General features: G+C 41.0%; 1 protein-coding gene across 1 annotated transcript; it reads right to left on the bottom strand.

Annotated features, from left to right (window-relative positions):
- Positions 1-287: 287 nt before the first annotated feature.
- ripk2 (receptor-interacting serine-threonine kinase 2) lies at positions 288-11,918 on the bottom strand. The gene is made up of 11 exons (XM_087831415.1): positions 11,367-11,918; positions 10,395-10,548; positions 9,685-9,840; positions 8,754-8,905; positions 8,156-8,205; positions 7,906-8,067; positions 7,714-7,799; positions 5,036-5,131; positions 4,712-4,808; positions 4,347-4,550; positions 288-3,014 (listed from the first exon to the last, which is right to left on the bottom strand). The coding sequence occupies exons 1-11, from the start codon at positions 11,558-11,560 to the stop codon at positions 2,635-2,637; spliced, it is 1,731 nt and encodes a 576-aa protein (XP_087687541.1). The 5' UTR covers positions 11,561-11,918; the 3' UTR covers positions 288-2,634.
- Between the last annotated feature and the right edge of the window lie 3,218 nt (positions 11,919-15,136).

Here is a 15,136-nt window from a genome sequence, read left to right as displayed (position 1 = left end):
AACTGTGTGATGCAGTCATGTCGATATGGTCCAAAATCTCAGAGGAATGTTTCCAGCAACTTGTTGAATTTATTTTGCCAAGAATTAGGGCAAAAATGGGTCCAACTCAGTATTAGCAACCTGTACATAATAAAGTGGCAGAAAAGTGTATTTTTCAGTCCTTAAGTGAAGCTCACTGAACCTTAATGAGCAGAACATGTAACATTAAAGGAGCAAAGTGTTCCTTTAAAATTACTGTTACAAAAACAAGAAGCAGAAATGAGACCAAATTAAATTAAAAACAGAGTAGCCATTTTAATGAAGAGTTTGACACAATATAAAAAAAGAAAATCCTAGTTGAAACCACAGCTACACATCATGTTAAACCTCTGACAGAACTGCTCAATCGGCAGACACTACTGAATACAAGGGCTCCAAATTAGCTCCGTATTTTTCAGTTGGTATTTCTACGAATATCAAATAAACACATCACAGAAAAACCGTAAAAAAAAAAAAATGTTACAACATATACACACACCACTATCCAATCTATAGCATTTTCACTCAGCTTTGCTTGATATGCACGTAGAAGGCGTTTGCCTGTAACTTGAGGTGAGACCAGAAGCACAATATGAGGCACAGATTTCAAAAACAATACCAGTCCAACATATGGAAGCAGATCGACCCTGCTCGGCCTTTCTGACGTAAATGACATTTTGTCATTTGAGCATAATTTTCTCTAACAGTGTTTTACAAAGTGTGACGTGCTGTGACTCATTCCCCACTGTGTGATTCAGGTCTTTATTGAACTGTGGACACTTTGGACTGAATGATGCAGAACATGTGCATGAAAAAACATGAATTAATCACACTGACTGTCCTGTGATGAATGTGTTGTAGGTCGTACTGAAATCCAGAGACACAGCTTAATATTGTCATTGCAAGCACCCATTTGAGGAAGTGAAGGCAGTGTTGAGGGCAGCAAGGCCCGAGTGTATTAAAAAAAAAAAAAAAGAGCTCACATGCATACACACAACATACCCACCAAAACAATTACTTACTGATGGAAGTGTTGACAGGCAAAAGCAATGGAGTTATTAAGAATCAGTGTAGGACAGTTTGTGAATAGGTTTGCATGTTTGATGTTTGAGACGCTGAAGGGTTAAACAACAACAACAACAACAACAACAAAATATGTTTGGCACATTAAAGATGCCAAATGGGGAATGAAATAGGCCGTTTGTTGGCTAATTGACTGATTATATTTGTTAACTGCAGGAGCTCACACGCTAATAAAACAGAAAATATCTGTTGTGTAACTACAGCATATTCTGGCAGAAAGAACATACAATATATGCTTATTATGTCAAGGAGCTAACAAAGAGCCCTGTGGCAGACAAAGGTATAGTAACAGATAAACCAGTACTTGCTTATTGTATACTTATGCAAGATTGCTGAACAGTTTTCTGCCTTGCGGGTCAGTGACTGACAGATTTAATAAACATGTTGCTGCTGTTTTGAGCAGACTGCGTAGCAACAGCAAAAAAAGTTGCAACGTTCAAGAAAAATAAGCTGAACAGGCAGCCCGTAGGTAAACTAAAGATCTGCTACAAGCAAAGCTGGATTTTCATGTATTAGATTTTTTTTCTTATGCTACTGCAGAGAAGCTCAGTTGGAATACATTTATTTGTAATCTCAGCTCAGAGTCTGTGGAAGATAGGTCAAGTCTGGAAAGATCCAGATAAGCCTGAAGTCTCTGAGGTGAGGTCGCTACTGAACCGACCGAAAGAAATGAGAGCACATACTTGGTCCAATTTTAATGACCCACTATATGCAGACACACACACACATACCCACATCCCTCTTTCTGGGTGTTGTATTACCTTCTCAGCTTCCTCTTTACTTTGTGACCCTGTGACTCTCTTTAGCTTGGCAATAAATAGAGGAAGAGTAATAACTTTCCATGCAGTCTGCCACTGGGTCACAACTCAGTCCAACTTTTCCTCTTAGTTTGGCAAAGCTGCTAAAGTTCAGGAACACTTATTTAAAGTAACACTTATTCAAACTTTCTGTAGACTTTGTGCTTAAATAGAACAACAATACACTCGCTCACTCAGGCCGTAAACATGACCAGAACCCATAAATACATGATACTTGAATAAAGATTGCTAGAAGAGTTAAACCTTATTTTTACAGCAGGTTTTCCAGTTAACAGTCCTCCTGTCTTTAGTTGCATCAAATAAATGAGGACGTTTGCATTCTGCAAATACTGATACATGATCGCACAAACAGGCCAACATTAATCTAATAGTCTTCAGACAAAAAGCATTAGATACCAAAAAGAGTGAAAACCACTCAATATAGTCACTTAGAGACTATAAATAAATATTCACATCAAATCCGTAACATTAAAAAAATAATCACTGCTTCAGTTAAAGTCTTTTTGATTCTAAACATACAGAATAAAACCTTAAATCTTGAGTTGATGTGTCCATAGTAACACATGACGTTTTTGTACCTGTAACTTTTGTTGCTCAACCAGCTGTTCTTCAGTCTAAACCGTGGCGAGTGTCTGGATGACACGGAACCAGAAAGAGTTAGTTGTAGTGTCAAGTTGGCACAGTCTTTATGTGGAAGTCTTGGCCGTGAGTGCTGCTACATCTTCCTGGGAATATTGCAGGACATGGAGAGTGATGGTGCGCTGGGTGCCACCATAGGCGAGCTGATTTCATGCGGGTACGGCTGCAGGCTCATCTGCTTGTTGTCGTGCAGCTTGCGGACGACGATGCGGGAGAAGTCTTCGTTGTGTTTGTCGCAGGTGTCCAGAAGTCGGCGGACCTTAGCGGTGCGTGTGGGCTGGTTGATCACCAGTTCGTAATCCTCTTTCATCAGCATGGAGTGGGACAGCAGGGCGTCCAAGCTCTGGTTCAGACAAGCCTCTGTCATCTGGGAGACAATTTCCTCACGCCGGATTGCAATCCACTGGGAGATGGGACCTTGCAGAGGAGGAGAGTGCCGCGGTGGAGGAGAGTAACCTGCAACAAGAAAAAGTTGCCTTATTTGCTGAACATTGCTGCAAGGGTGAAATATACTCTTTATACCAAAAGTGTAAGGTGTTACAAACCAATGTTATGTTACGCCAATCAGCTGAATAGGAGTGTAACTTGCTATCAGGGCCTACTAGTCAAGAACAAAGGAACGATAACAGCATCACTATGATTCTAATTTGTATCTTCTTAAGGAAGAAATAAACACAGTTACACTAAAATGATCGAAGTGTGCTTGAATGCTCTGTACTAGACAGAGCCAGCAAAACACAGAAACATGAATTATGAGGTTGATAGCCTATCGGTACCATGTGTCCAGGAAAACAAAAAGAAAAGTGCAACTAGAACAGGCAGGTCCTGTGAAAAACAAAGTGCATCTCTACTGCTTCCACAGGAATTAAGAAGCTAAGTGGCAGCTGGGTGTTACTAATTTAATTCACTTGGTTAACTGATCATCAGCAAGTGTGAGCACCTCAAAAAAAGCAGAAGTTTTGACAATTTTCTCATCTGGAGCATTCAGCTGTGTTAACACAATGCCACAATCTTCCCAGGACTGGACATCCCAGCAAATGTACTTGATGGACAGAATGAGCAATACTGGGAAAAACCCAAAAGCTACGTCTCAGACTCTACAGGCCTATATGCTAAAGTTCATGATAAACAAGTTCTAGTTTGAAGATGTTATCAGGAGAAAGTCTCTGCCTCTAAAAACATGTATTGCTTAAGTTTGCAAAGTTGCATCTGATCAAATCTCAGGAATAATGCCCTCTGGACAGATGAGACCAAAGCGGAGATGTTTGGCCATAACGTACAACACCACGTGTGGTGCAAACCAAACACAGCATATCAGCACAAACACCTCATACCAAATGTTAAGCACGCTGGCGGAAGGGCGATAATTTAGGCTTGTTTTGCAGCCACATGACCCAGGCAGGTTGCAGTCATTGAATCAAACATGAACTCCTTTGTCTGACAGCTAAAGTGTGGCCGAAACTGAGTCATGTAACAGGACAATGATCCCAAACACAGAACAGCTGAGAAAAAAAATCAAAGTGTTAAAATGGTCCAGTCAAAGAGCTGTCCATAAATGAAAGCCCACAAACTTCAGTGAACTGAAGTAATGCTGTAAAGAAGAGCGTGTGAGAGACTGATAAAGTGGTACAGAGAATGATTACTGCTGCCAAACGTGGTTCTGCAGCCTACTGAATCATGAGCTGCACTCTGTTTTTCCACATGCACTCGTCTATCATAAAGACTTAAAAATGGGACACAGGTCCACGCATTCACACACCAACAGATGCACGATTGAGCTTCTTGTACCTTGAGGCTGAGGCTGTGCTTTGAGGGAGACATTAACCAGCTTTGTCTCACATTCGGCGATTGGTTCAGGTTTGCTGAGTATGTTTAAATCATTCGTCCAGCCGTTCAGTTTATCCCCACATCCTGGTTTATCATAGACATCCTTCAATGACTGTGGAGACTCCAGACTGTGAGGCATGAATGACGATGGAAGGCAATCTACAGCTGAAAAACAGAACAAGAAAGGTGATGTGCCCAGCAGCCAAACAGAGCATACACTGTAACAGAGACTAAAGTATTATTTTTGAACTCTATGACATCAAGTCACACCACTTCCTTTAAAGATTATCAGTGGTGATACTTGGTAAAGGTGTTGGTGTCATTACGTTTAGCGGATGCAGCATTGCTGCTGGAGAGGGCGCCCGGTAGAGATATGTCCGTGTCCTGAGAGGAACAAGACCCCGAGCCTGATGTAGTGGCCTCCTGCGATAGAGGAAACAGTGAGGTTTCATTTATGTTCATACATGGACACACCTTCATGTTGAACTGCATCCCTCCATATCACCGTTTTCATTATAAGCCAAGTAAATTATTCAGGTTTAGTTACTGGCTGACAACATGCATAAAAAAACCCAAAAACAAAAACAAAAAAAACCACGCTCCACACACGTCATCTTTATTCTCAGTGTAGGTGACGAGTAGATACTGACCGTCCACTGGCTGGGTCTGTCCTTTGGCATACTTGGAGTTTCCTCCTCACTCCCCTTCTGACAGGCTGCTGGGGCTGAACAACACTGTGACCTCAGCTGTGTGAGGAGCAAAAGAGATACGGCACAACCACATATTAGCAAACAAAAAGGTCAACTTCAAAATACTTTAACTGTCAATCCCTTGCTAAAAAAAAAAAAAAAAAAAAAAAAGTACAGAGACAAAAAAATTCCACTAACACTGAAAGAAAGGATTACATTTACAAAAAAATCCCATAAAACTATATTGGACAGTGTAAGGAGAATGTTGAAGTATCTGACCACACAGTCAAATATTGACTTGCCCAACAAAGCAGCAGGTTCTGGTGTTGCTAAAAAAACAAATATACAGTATACATCAACCTGCTGATCGACCCATTCATTCTAGTGATGCTCTTTGCTAACGTAGCTGATGTGATGCTACACAGTAGTAAACATGACCCTGTCCTAACCTTTAGAGACGAGTTTCTGCCATCTAACTATTAAAATGACAAATTTTCTTTAAATAAAAGGAGTTTTGGAAATGACTTTATTCTACTTTTTATTTACATTTTAAGCAATGACAACTTTGTTGGAATTAAGTTTGTACATTACCAGCTAAGCTAATGTATAACCAACGTGTTTAACATATATAACAATACACTGAACAAAACTAAAGGTCACTGATGTTTTCATAACTTCTTATGCAAGTGAGGATATTTAGAGGAGGGAAAAAAAGGAGTACTAAAATACACGCTGTTCACTTTTTTTCTTCAGTACTCTGCAGCTAACAGACAATAATAACACTATAGATTGTTCTTTACCACAGTTAGTTCCCTGCTGCCTTTAACTGCATGTAGTTCAATTTTGTGCTTGTTGAAAGTACGGCTTAGAAACAGACATGTGACTGCAAAGTCACATATACACTGAGAATATAAAGAGGAAGGATATGCTGAAGGGAAATTATGATGTCAGTTTTTAATCTCTCTCTCTGAGTCACAGTGCAATTTAAACTGCCCCAAATTGCACATTCAACATTTATACTTGTGCAAATGTGTGTGTCCATACACAGCCAACTATAAATAAAAAATGTATCTAATGTTAATAATTAACCATCTATGTCTGCTAAGCAAAAACAATAACCTGTGACAGTCTTTTGAAGATGAGTTCTTTTAATGATCAATAAACAAAAACTGTATATAAAAGATGGCATCACCAATTGGTTTTTACTTTGAATCCTTTAATCTGACATTTCAGATAGACTGGCTTTTTTCTGCCTTTATCATTTTGGGTTTTTGAACACTTAACTACTTTGGACAAAACTATAAATCGGGGCGCGGGTGTCCAGTTGTTAGCTAGCTTACAGCCAGCTTGAGGCCATACCTCTTAATCCTTCAATTCAGATGTTTTCTGTCCCATTACCACAGATGTATAAAATCAAGCACCAAGCCATGTGTTTACAGCATTTGCGAAAGAATGGGTAATTTTAAAGAACTCATTGAATTTGAGCATGCAGCTGTAATAGGATGCCACCATTGTAACAAGTCAGTTTGATAGTTCTTTCCCATCTATTTCACAACTGATATCAACTGCTATACGTGGTATTACTGTAAGGTGGACGTATTTAGGAACTCAGAACTGAAGTGAACTACAAAACTACAGAGTGAGGTGCAGATGTGGAAAAGTTGCCAATACTCTGCTCAGTAACTGCAGCGCTCCAAACCCACCCTACCATTAACATCAGCAAAAAACTATGCTGGTATGGGGGGTGTTATATGCAAGTGGTCCAGTACCTCGTCGAAGATACTGGTAATCACAGGATCATAGATTGATGAGCACAAATTAGTGGCAGCTTTCAATTTATCAACACATCTCCCTGTTTTGCCGTTTGCATAGTAAACTAAATAAAATAATGAACTAAGTAAATGAGTAATTCCCCAACTATGAGCCACAATGTCCCCAGACTGAGTCTGTCAGAGGCCCCTGCCGCATTTCGCCGCTGTTTATTGGTTTCCTGTTTTTTTTCTAACAGCTTAGTGTCAAAAGAACGCATCAAATTGGTCAGTGTAGTTTTTTCTAGATCACATTTATCTTTTTTTCCTTTATCATTTTCCTTCTAATCAATTTGAAAAGGTGATAAGCTGATCCAGTAGACCTGTGATAAACTGCCAATTCAGGGAACCCCTGTGCAATTACTAAGGAAAGGAAAGATTTTATGACACTTTAGGTGATGCACTAGCTGTAAAAATCTGGCCATCAACAGTTTATAGCGCACCCCCCCCCACACACACACACACACACGCACGCACGCTGAATGAAGTCACTGTTACACTAATAAAAACAAATGCAGTTGTCACTGTAGCTATAGCTGCATCAAAGCCTGTGCATTTATTTTTCATATGCATGGCTGTGAGACATCATCATGAAACTAAAGTCATACTCTGAGCCACTGACTGTCTCAAACTAGTTTCACCAGATTTCTCTTACTGTAAGCTGACACACCTGAGCGCATGCTGACAGACAGACACACGATACCATCCCACAACACACTCTTTGGGGATCAGAGGAAATGCAAATTTAATTTTGAAATAAATCAAAAGTAGTTTTCAAAAGAAAAAAAAAGTGCTACACAGATTTCATAAAGAAGAAATATAAAAACTGACCTTTTTCTTTTTGATCTGCAGCACAGCTTCCAGGAACTCTATTTCGTCAAACACCCTCACCATAGGCTCCAGCTCTATCAAACAATCTGAAATGGTAGGAAACGCATCACACTGCTAAATCCTGCCAAAGATGTAACACAGAACTACTGTACAAATTGGCAGTGTGCACTTCAGTCATTTGTATGAGCATACTTTGGAAGGAAGGCCGTTCATCTGGATTAGCGTTCCAGCCGGCTGTCATAAGACTGATGAGCGTTTCTCTGCTGGGGATGTCTGCGGACAGGCTCTCCAGGCTGGTGTCAGGACGCAGACCGCGCAGCACGCTGAACATGATCTGAATGCCATTGGTCACCTCTGAACATAAACACACACATATTAGTGACTCAAAAAGGGTAAAGAATGAACCAAGTATGACGTGAACCCCCCCAACACGAGCAGTTACCTTTAAACGGGATCTGCCTGGACAGCACCTCCCACATGATGATGGCATAGCTAGAATCCAATTATCAAAGAGGAAAACAGTTAAGGGAAGAGTTACTAAGTTGCCAGAAATTGGCATTTCCCCTTATAGCTGAGGGACTCTACCACAAGCCAGCTTCAGGGATGACTCTCAAAGCCATTACTGATTGACCCGTTGCAGCGAGCGTAACCTCTTGCGCAAAATTTACAAAGACTGCATCAGCGGAAAGTAGAGTTCTCTTATCAAAGCAGAAAAATAATCAGAATTCCTTTTCTGATAGACTCGTGGATCTCAACAGTTAGGTCTGATTTTTTGTCTGGCACGACTGATTTAGCCTTTGACACTGGGCCCCGCAGTGGTATGCAACCTATGCAAGCTGAGGCAGGAACTCTGTTTCATCTTTACAGGAAGGAAAGCCTCATTTCCCTTAAATGCTTATTGTGCTCAACAAACACGGAAGTTATCAGAGTTTATAGTAACACAGATAAGTCATAGAGACTTTTTCTGCTAAATCTTCAGGGGAGAGTTTACATTTTGAGACTGACTTCTACATAATAGTTACTGGGTTCTGGTGTCTTACCTGTACATATCGTGCTTCACGTCGGCCCGACGGCTCTTGGATGGTTCGTACTCCTCAGGGGGCATGTAGATCACTGTACCCTCAGCTGGCTTGGACCCCGAGCCTCTACTCACTGACAGCTGTCGCCACTTCGATAGGCCAAAGTCTGCAATCTGGAGAGAAGCAGAAAGTTAGCAAGACGTGAACCGCAGACAGACAAAGTTATACAAAGTCACTTTTACATTTTATGAGTCTTAAATTAATTCGTGACAAAAAGTCAAATAAGGTTGATAACTGCAGCGGGAGGACAGCCTTTTCTATAATATCAGATCTTTAAGGGGAAGTTATTATGCTTTTCTCATTTCCTGTTACAATGGTGGATACCCAAACTGCCCTAAATAGTCAGTTTCAGGGAGCTTTTTTCCCCTTCTACTGTTATCTCTATCCCCTCTTACTGATACTGTATTATCTTTATGTCCTCATCTTAGCACACAGCGCTGAGTGTCAGCAGACTAGCACCACCCACCTGCTGTTTGAACCTTCTGTTTGTGAGGGGCAGCCAATCAGAAGAAAGTTTAAAGGAGAGGAGTTTGTTTTACAGTCCAAAAACTTAAATATGGAGTTGACATGAGTATAATATATCCACTTTAATTAGGTCATGAAAGAAAAAGAAATCAGTCTGAACAACCTGAAAAATACAGTTTATATATACTTTTATACTAATAAAAATGTTACGTTTCATAAAGAGTAGCAGAAAAGCAGTACATAGGGTATGTGCTGCTTAACCACTATGTCTAACTTAGTCTGGTAATGTACACAATACATGTGACTATAACTGTAACCACCTAAGCAGCTGTAACCTTTTGTTACAGCTCCAACAAACACACTGACACGGTTTAAGGTGATGTCATAGATTTTCCTGTTCTGCACACACCTCATACTTATTGCATACCTTAACATGAAATTCACCATCCAGCAGAATGTTTTGGGTCTTTAGGTCGTGATGTACGAGGGGTGGGTTCATGTTGTGAAGGAAGTTAACCCCAAGGGCGATCTCATACAGAATCCTCAAACGCAAAGGCCAGGCAAGAACAGGGTACACGTCCTTCTGTAAGACAGAGATTACAAAGATGGGCTAAAGATATCATAAATGTATAAATAAAAGAGGGAAATGTGGGTTTTACTACAGTGAAAGTACAAAACAATGCAAGAGCTTGAAATAAAGACTGAAAAAATTAGTACACTCAGCCCAGTGGGAATTTCCCTTGTGCATAGCTGTCTGCTTCCCTCAATGCTCGGCTTCTCTTTCCCTACTTTCTTTTATGTTTCATCAGATACTAATTACTTCGAGCTTTCACTTTTGTTTATAGTCCCACTGAAAGGAAAAAGAGTCATACACTCACATGATGAGTGATGCACAGGAGAGAAAAACAACAGACCAATGCAACTCCCTCAGCTGACCTCTTTTGGCAACAAAAATCCAAATGCAACAACTATAAAACCTTAATTTTTTCCAGTGTGTAGTCTGGGCAACTCTCATAGCTAACTATTTAAACCAGAGAAAACTGGTGCCACTCAGTGGCAATCTAAATGGTTTATTTAAGGGTGTATTGCTCAGACTAGAAGAGTTCCTAGTGATAGGAAGTGAACTTGATGAGCTACCTCATGGAGTAACCGGTCCAGAGATCCATTGCTCATGAACTCCGTGACTATGCAGAAGATACGAGGCTCATTGCAGACACCAAAGATCTGGATGATGTAGTTGAACCTGGCTTTGTGGAGTACCTCGGCCTCCTTTAGCAGGCAGTTCCTTTCTCTGAAACACAGCCAGACACAGAATAAATAACAAAAACAAAACAGCACTGACAGCACTTTTGTGATAGTGAGGTAAATGAATATTTAAGATAAAATCCTTCTAGAAACACAGACCAAAAATGCAGTATACAATCTTGCTGAAGCTCTTGATTACACGGAGGAGTAAAATGTTACACGCAGAAATCTGAGATTTTCTCACTTGTGAATTTGTGCAGAGATGTTTAGAATGGCCCATTACTAGGTGACCAATAAATACCAAACTGAGTCATGATGTTTGGACATTTGACTGAAATCCAGTTGGGCTGGTTCACTGTTGTTGGGAAACAGAGTTTTGTGAAACAAGCTTAAGAATTTCACATTAAAAGGTGGACTTAATTTTATAACAGAGTGGTATATTTGCATGCCTCCAGAAATAAAGAATGAGTGTAGGATTTAAAAAATAATAATAATAGATATATATATATATATATAGTGCAGTTCAGATTTGTGTCAGTCTGAGCAAACTAGCCCTCCAGCTGGAAGTCACTGGACACGTAAGCCACAGAGACTCTTTAGCCTTTTTCCTGCCAGAGGAATGAAAAACCTGCTCGAGCACTCTGAACACATTTCATTGAAATGTACAAGAAGGCCTCACATTTGACTCAAATTAGGTCAAGTGCTGCAGCTGTTACTGTGGAGTAAGTACAGGCAGACTTTACTGCATCATCCTGAAACAGCACAAAGTTTTTCTGTAGTAGTGCAATTCATCTATAAATGGCTCAAATGTGTCTCCGTGACCTAGACCTTGTTACGCAAAGTTGCCTGATCGGTGTAGAGTACCTTTCTATAACTGGAGAGTCGAGCTTGAGGCACTTGACGGCCACAGTGGTCCTCCAGTCGGAGTGCTTCCCCTTGAACACGGTGCCGAAGCCCCCTCCGCTCAGGTAGTACAGGTCAGTCAGTTTATTCTGGGGGATCACCGGCAAGGTGCTGGTCAGGCTGCCGATATCCAAACAGCCCGCAGTTGGCTCCATATCAGTTTCTGAATCCCTTACGCGAAGTCTCTCAGGATTTATCTCTCACGGGGTTGGCCAATAAAGGCAGAACTACCTCTTTTGGTATAAACGCAAAGAGGAACTGCGCTCCCATTCACATGCATTCCACAACGTAGCCGGCTGCTAGCATGCTAAGCTACCATTAATGTTGCAGAGGAGGAGGCGAGCAGAAGAAACAGAGCAGCCGATAAACAGCGAGCCCGCTGACCGGCGACAGCTGTCCTTTACCCAGCGACTACAGTTAAATGTGCGCAGGACCCAAAGCGAAACAACAACAAGGAGAGCGCAGCTGAGCTCCGCGCTCATTTAAGCAGGTGCGTTTGTTGTTGCTAATGACGACACGCTTCCGGCTTTTACGAGATGCGTTTACGAGGGTAGGTTTGGAGAACTTCAGACAGTTGACCCCGTTTTCCAAGCAGCCCACTGAGCGCATTCAGAATCCCAGTACAAATATGGATAACAGCGAGGTAAGTCTAGGAAAAATATTGAGGAGGCACGCTGTTAAAATACCATAAATCATAAATGACCCTTTAACTCAACTTTAGTTTCAGTTTCGCTGAAACAAAGATCCGCCTCCTGCGGCATGAACCCAATTGGTAATATTGGGATTTTTAGCAGCGGGAATTCCCCCCACAAAAACAGGGGCTTTCCTACAGATGTGTCGACGCTAAAGACATGTCAAAATACGACGTTCGTCTCATGTGATCATAAGTACCACTTTCTCTTTTCAGTAGCAGTATAGGTTTTAGTTTTTCAGTGTTAGTTTAGACATCCCGATACCAGATTTTTAGAGGATCTTATACAAACTGTTCAAATAAGATGCATGAAAATGCATGATGTCTCGATAAACTTTATTATTATTATTGAGTTCTTTTAGGTGTTTATTCTTTGATCGCTCCAAATTTGAGTTTATGTGATAGTTAGTGTTAATTTATTGAAATTATAGGTATTTTTTGTATTAAATTTGACCTTTTACAAGTGCATTGTTGGGATTTACTGAAACAGGATGCGCCCTTTTTGTGCTGTTGGATGAGACACACCATAAAGCACATGACTCTGTGTCCCTCTGTAATCTGAAACCGAGAACAGACTTTCAACAAATCAGGTACTATGATACTGCTTACGTGGATGTCACACAAACTGCCTTGTGTTTTTGATGAGCCAGCAAGAGTATGGAGTGAGACAATCCCTGCACAGATCAGATGGGAAACAAAGCTTGAATCTATAAAACCCTGTGCTGTAGTTCCTTCACCCGCTCTGACTCACTGGAAGTGTTTGCACTGATCCGCTGTAAGTACACTACCATGCTCTCTGTGCATGTCCATGTGGTTCCCCCTGTGTTTATTCTAATTCACCATGTGTCCTTGTTCACAGTACGTCACTAAGACCACCATGGATGGCTATTCCATTTACTCCAGTACCTTTTCCAGTGGACTGGGTCAGCGTGAGCAGGCCTTGTTGCAAACGAGCTTCTCCCATATCGACTCTTCATCTACAAACTGTGAGCACTCACCTCCTAGAAGCAAAGGAGATGGTCCCACTGTAGATCCTACTGTAGATGAGACTTGTGGGAGACCAAGAGAAGGCCTGACAGATGGGCCATCCAGACAGCACAGAGGTGAAATGAGCTATGGGGAGAGCTGGATGGAGAGACCCATTACCCCGACACTGCTTGGCCATGAGATCTTGGAGGAGAGGGCAAAGTTCACGGTAGGGATTTAAAGGGAGGGCTCTTCTTTTCCTGCAGACAACAGGCTAAACTTCATCCTGATGTAAAAAAACAAAACAACACAAACAAACAAAAGAAAAACCAAAGAAAAAAAGGCTCTCAGATTTAGGGGTTTCCAAAATTGTGCAATCATGTATTTTTAAGTGAGCACATTCTTACATATATATATATATATATATGTGTGTGTGTGTGTTAGCTGCATAATAAAACAAGTAAAAGTCACATGTTCAAGTCAAGAGAGCCAAGAACAAACTGTGTTAACAAGGGCAGGACCTTAAAAGCCTGCAATAAAAGCTTGTTGGATTTTTACTTTCATAAATAACATCACTGTTGGCTAAATTTCAAACAATATTTGTTTTTTTGGAAAGGATTTAGCTGAGTGGGCAAAAAATGAGTGAATTAAAAAAGTTGTAATTGCTGATGCTGAGGGTGTGAGTTGAACACGCTGCCTTATTCACAAAGGAACACCAAAGCAGGCCACGCCACATGTTTGGAACATTTTCTTTTTATCGGATTTGGGATTCGCATCTCCTTTCAGGATCAGTCAGATTAGGCAGATGTGCAAACCGTTACACTGTGGAACCAGAGGAACTCGTATCATTTTAAAATTTGTCTAGCAAGAGAGAAAGAAAGGGCTGGAACAGGAAATAAAACAATAAAACAATCCTCTGATTTTTTCAGCATGTCTGTTAGAACGGCCAAATAAATTGGTTCAATCGCGATTTGTCAGCTACCGGAGTTTTGTGTTGGCGCTCTACCTTTGGGAATTCCACGCTGGACTGACGTGGTTTTGTCTTAGCACCACGGATGAAAGTCGTCATCAGGGACTGAAGAAATAAAACAACTAGTAAGAGAGAGCAGCTGTTGGCTTTCTAAATCAAGAACTTGTCATCAATGATTCAGGTTTAATTTTATAATATGCATGCGGCTGCCTGAGCAGCATTGCTTGTAATGACATCTCATTCATATTTATGCTGACGTACACCCAGACAGCAAGACGAATCCACTCACTCTGAGAAAACCTGAACAACAGTGACAGGAATAATATTGCAGTTTACAGTTTGTTGTGAGAAGAGGGGTGAAATACGCCACCCAGACTTTCTTAATGTGTTATAAATGCTTTATTACAGATCATCTTATTGACATTACAGCTGTTTTTAAAGGATGCATTTACAGTTCTTTATACATGTTGTACTATCCTGCTGCTCTTGTTCTTATGTGCACCTGAAATGCACACGCGTACAGTGTCAACTTGCTAAGGCACTCAGTGCAAACCAATACATGTGTCTGTTATTTGTCATATAGTCATCTGTGATCTGTAGGTTTATAAAATCCTGGTGGCGGGGAGTCAGGGAGACAGCTGGGTGATCTTCAGAAGATACATGGACTTCTGCAGGCTCAGTGACAAGGTGAGAAGATATCGTGCACCTCAGCAGCTACAAATTAGTGAAGCAGCCTATACATTCATGGTGGTGAAATGACGTGCCGTGAGGAGCCCGGAGAGGCTGGAGGGGGTAGATTATATATGGCACTTGAGTATCAGTGACTATTACTTTACTCAGCCAGTCTTAACCAACAACATTTTTTCCACATTCAGTAAAAGGATGGTTTAGCTGCATGTGGATGTGCATGTGGATTGGTTTGAGGGCTACAACAATCTGCTGCCTGATTTGTTCAGTACGCTCTCTTTGTTGGGCGCACATGTTGCACCCCTGAATCAGGGAGAATATAACTTGAATTAAGAACAACACAGCGACTGTTCAGCTTACAGCCAGTCTATTTGATGACAGGGATAGAACCAGCACTCCCCCTACAGGTGTATGCTG

Source organism: Neolamprologus brichardi, chromosome 18 (genome assembly GCF_056152115.1).
Source record: "Neolamprologus brichardi isolate AB-2024 chromosome 18, ASM5615211v1, whole genome shotgun sequence".
In the NCBI taxonomy this organism is placed as follows: domain Eukaryota; kingdom Metazoa; phylum Chordata; class Actinopteri; order Cichliformes; family Cichlidae; genus Neolamprologus; species Neolamprologus brichardi.
Note: the sequence above shows the minus strand (reverse complement) of the source record. Positions and strands in the feature narration are given on the sequence as shown.

What these genes read in the sequence shown, in the direction of transcription:
- ripk2 (XM_087831415.1), bottom strand. Translation starts at nt 11,560, where the DNA reads ATGGAGCCAACTGCGGGCTGTTTGGATATCGGCAGCCTGACCAGCACC. An exon ending in TGAACGGCCTTCCTTCCAAA is followed by an intron (nt 7,800 to 7,905) that starts GTATGCTCATAC and finishes CTACCATTTCAG; the next exon opens with ATTGTTTGATAGAGCTGGAG. An exon ending in CAATGCTGCATCCGCTAAAC is followed by an intron (nt 4,551 to 4,711) that starts GTAATGACACCA and finishes TCTGTTTTTCAG; the next exon opens with CTGTAGATTGCCTTCCATCG.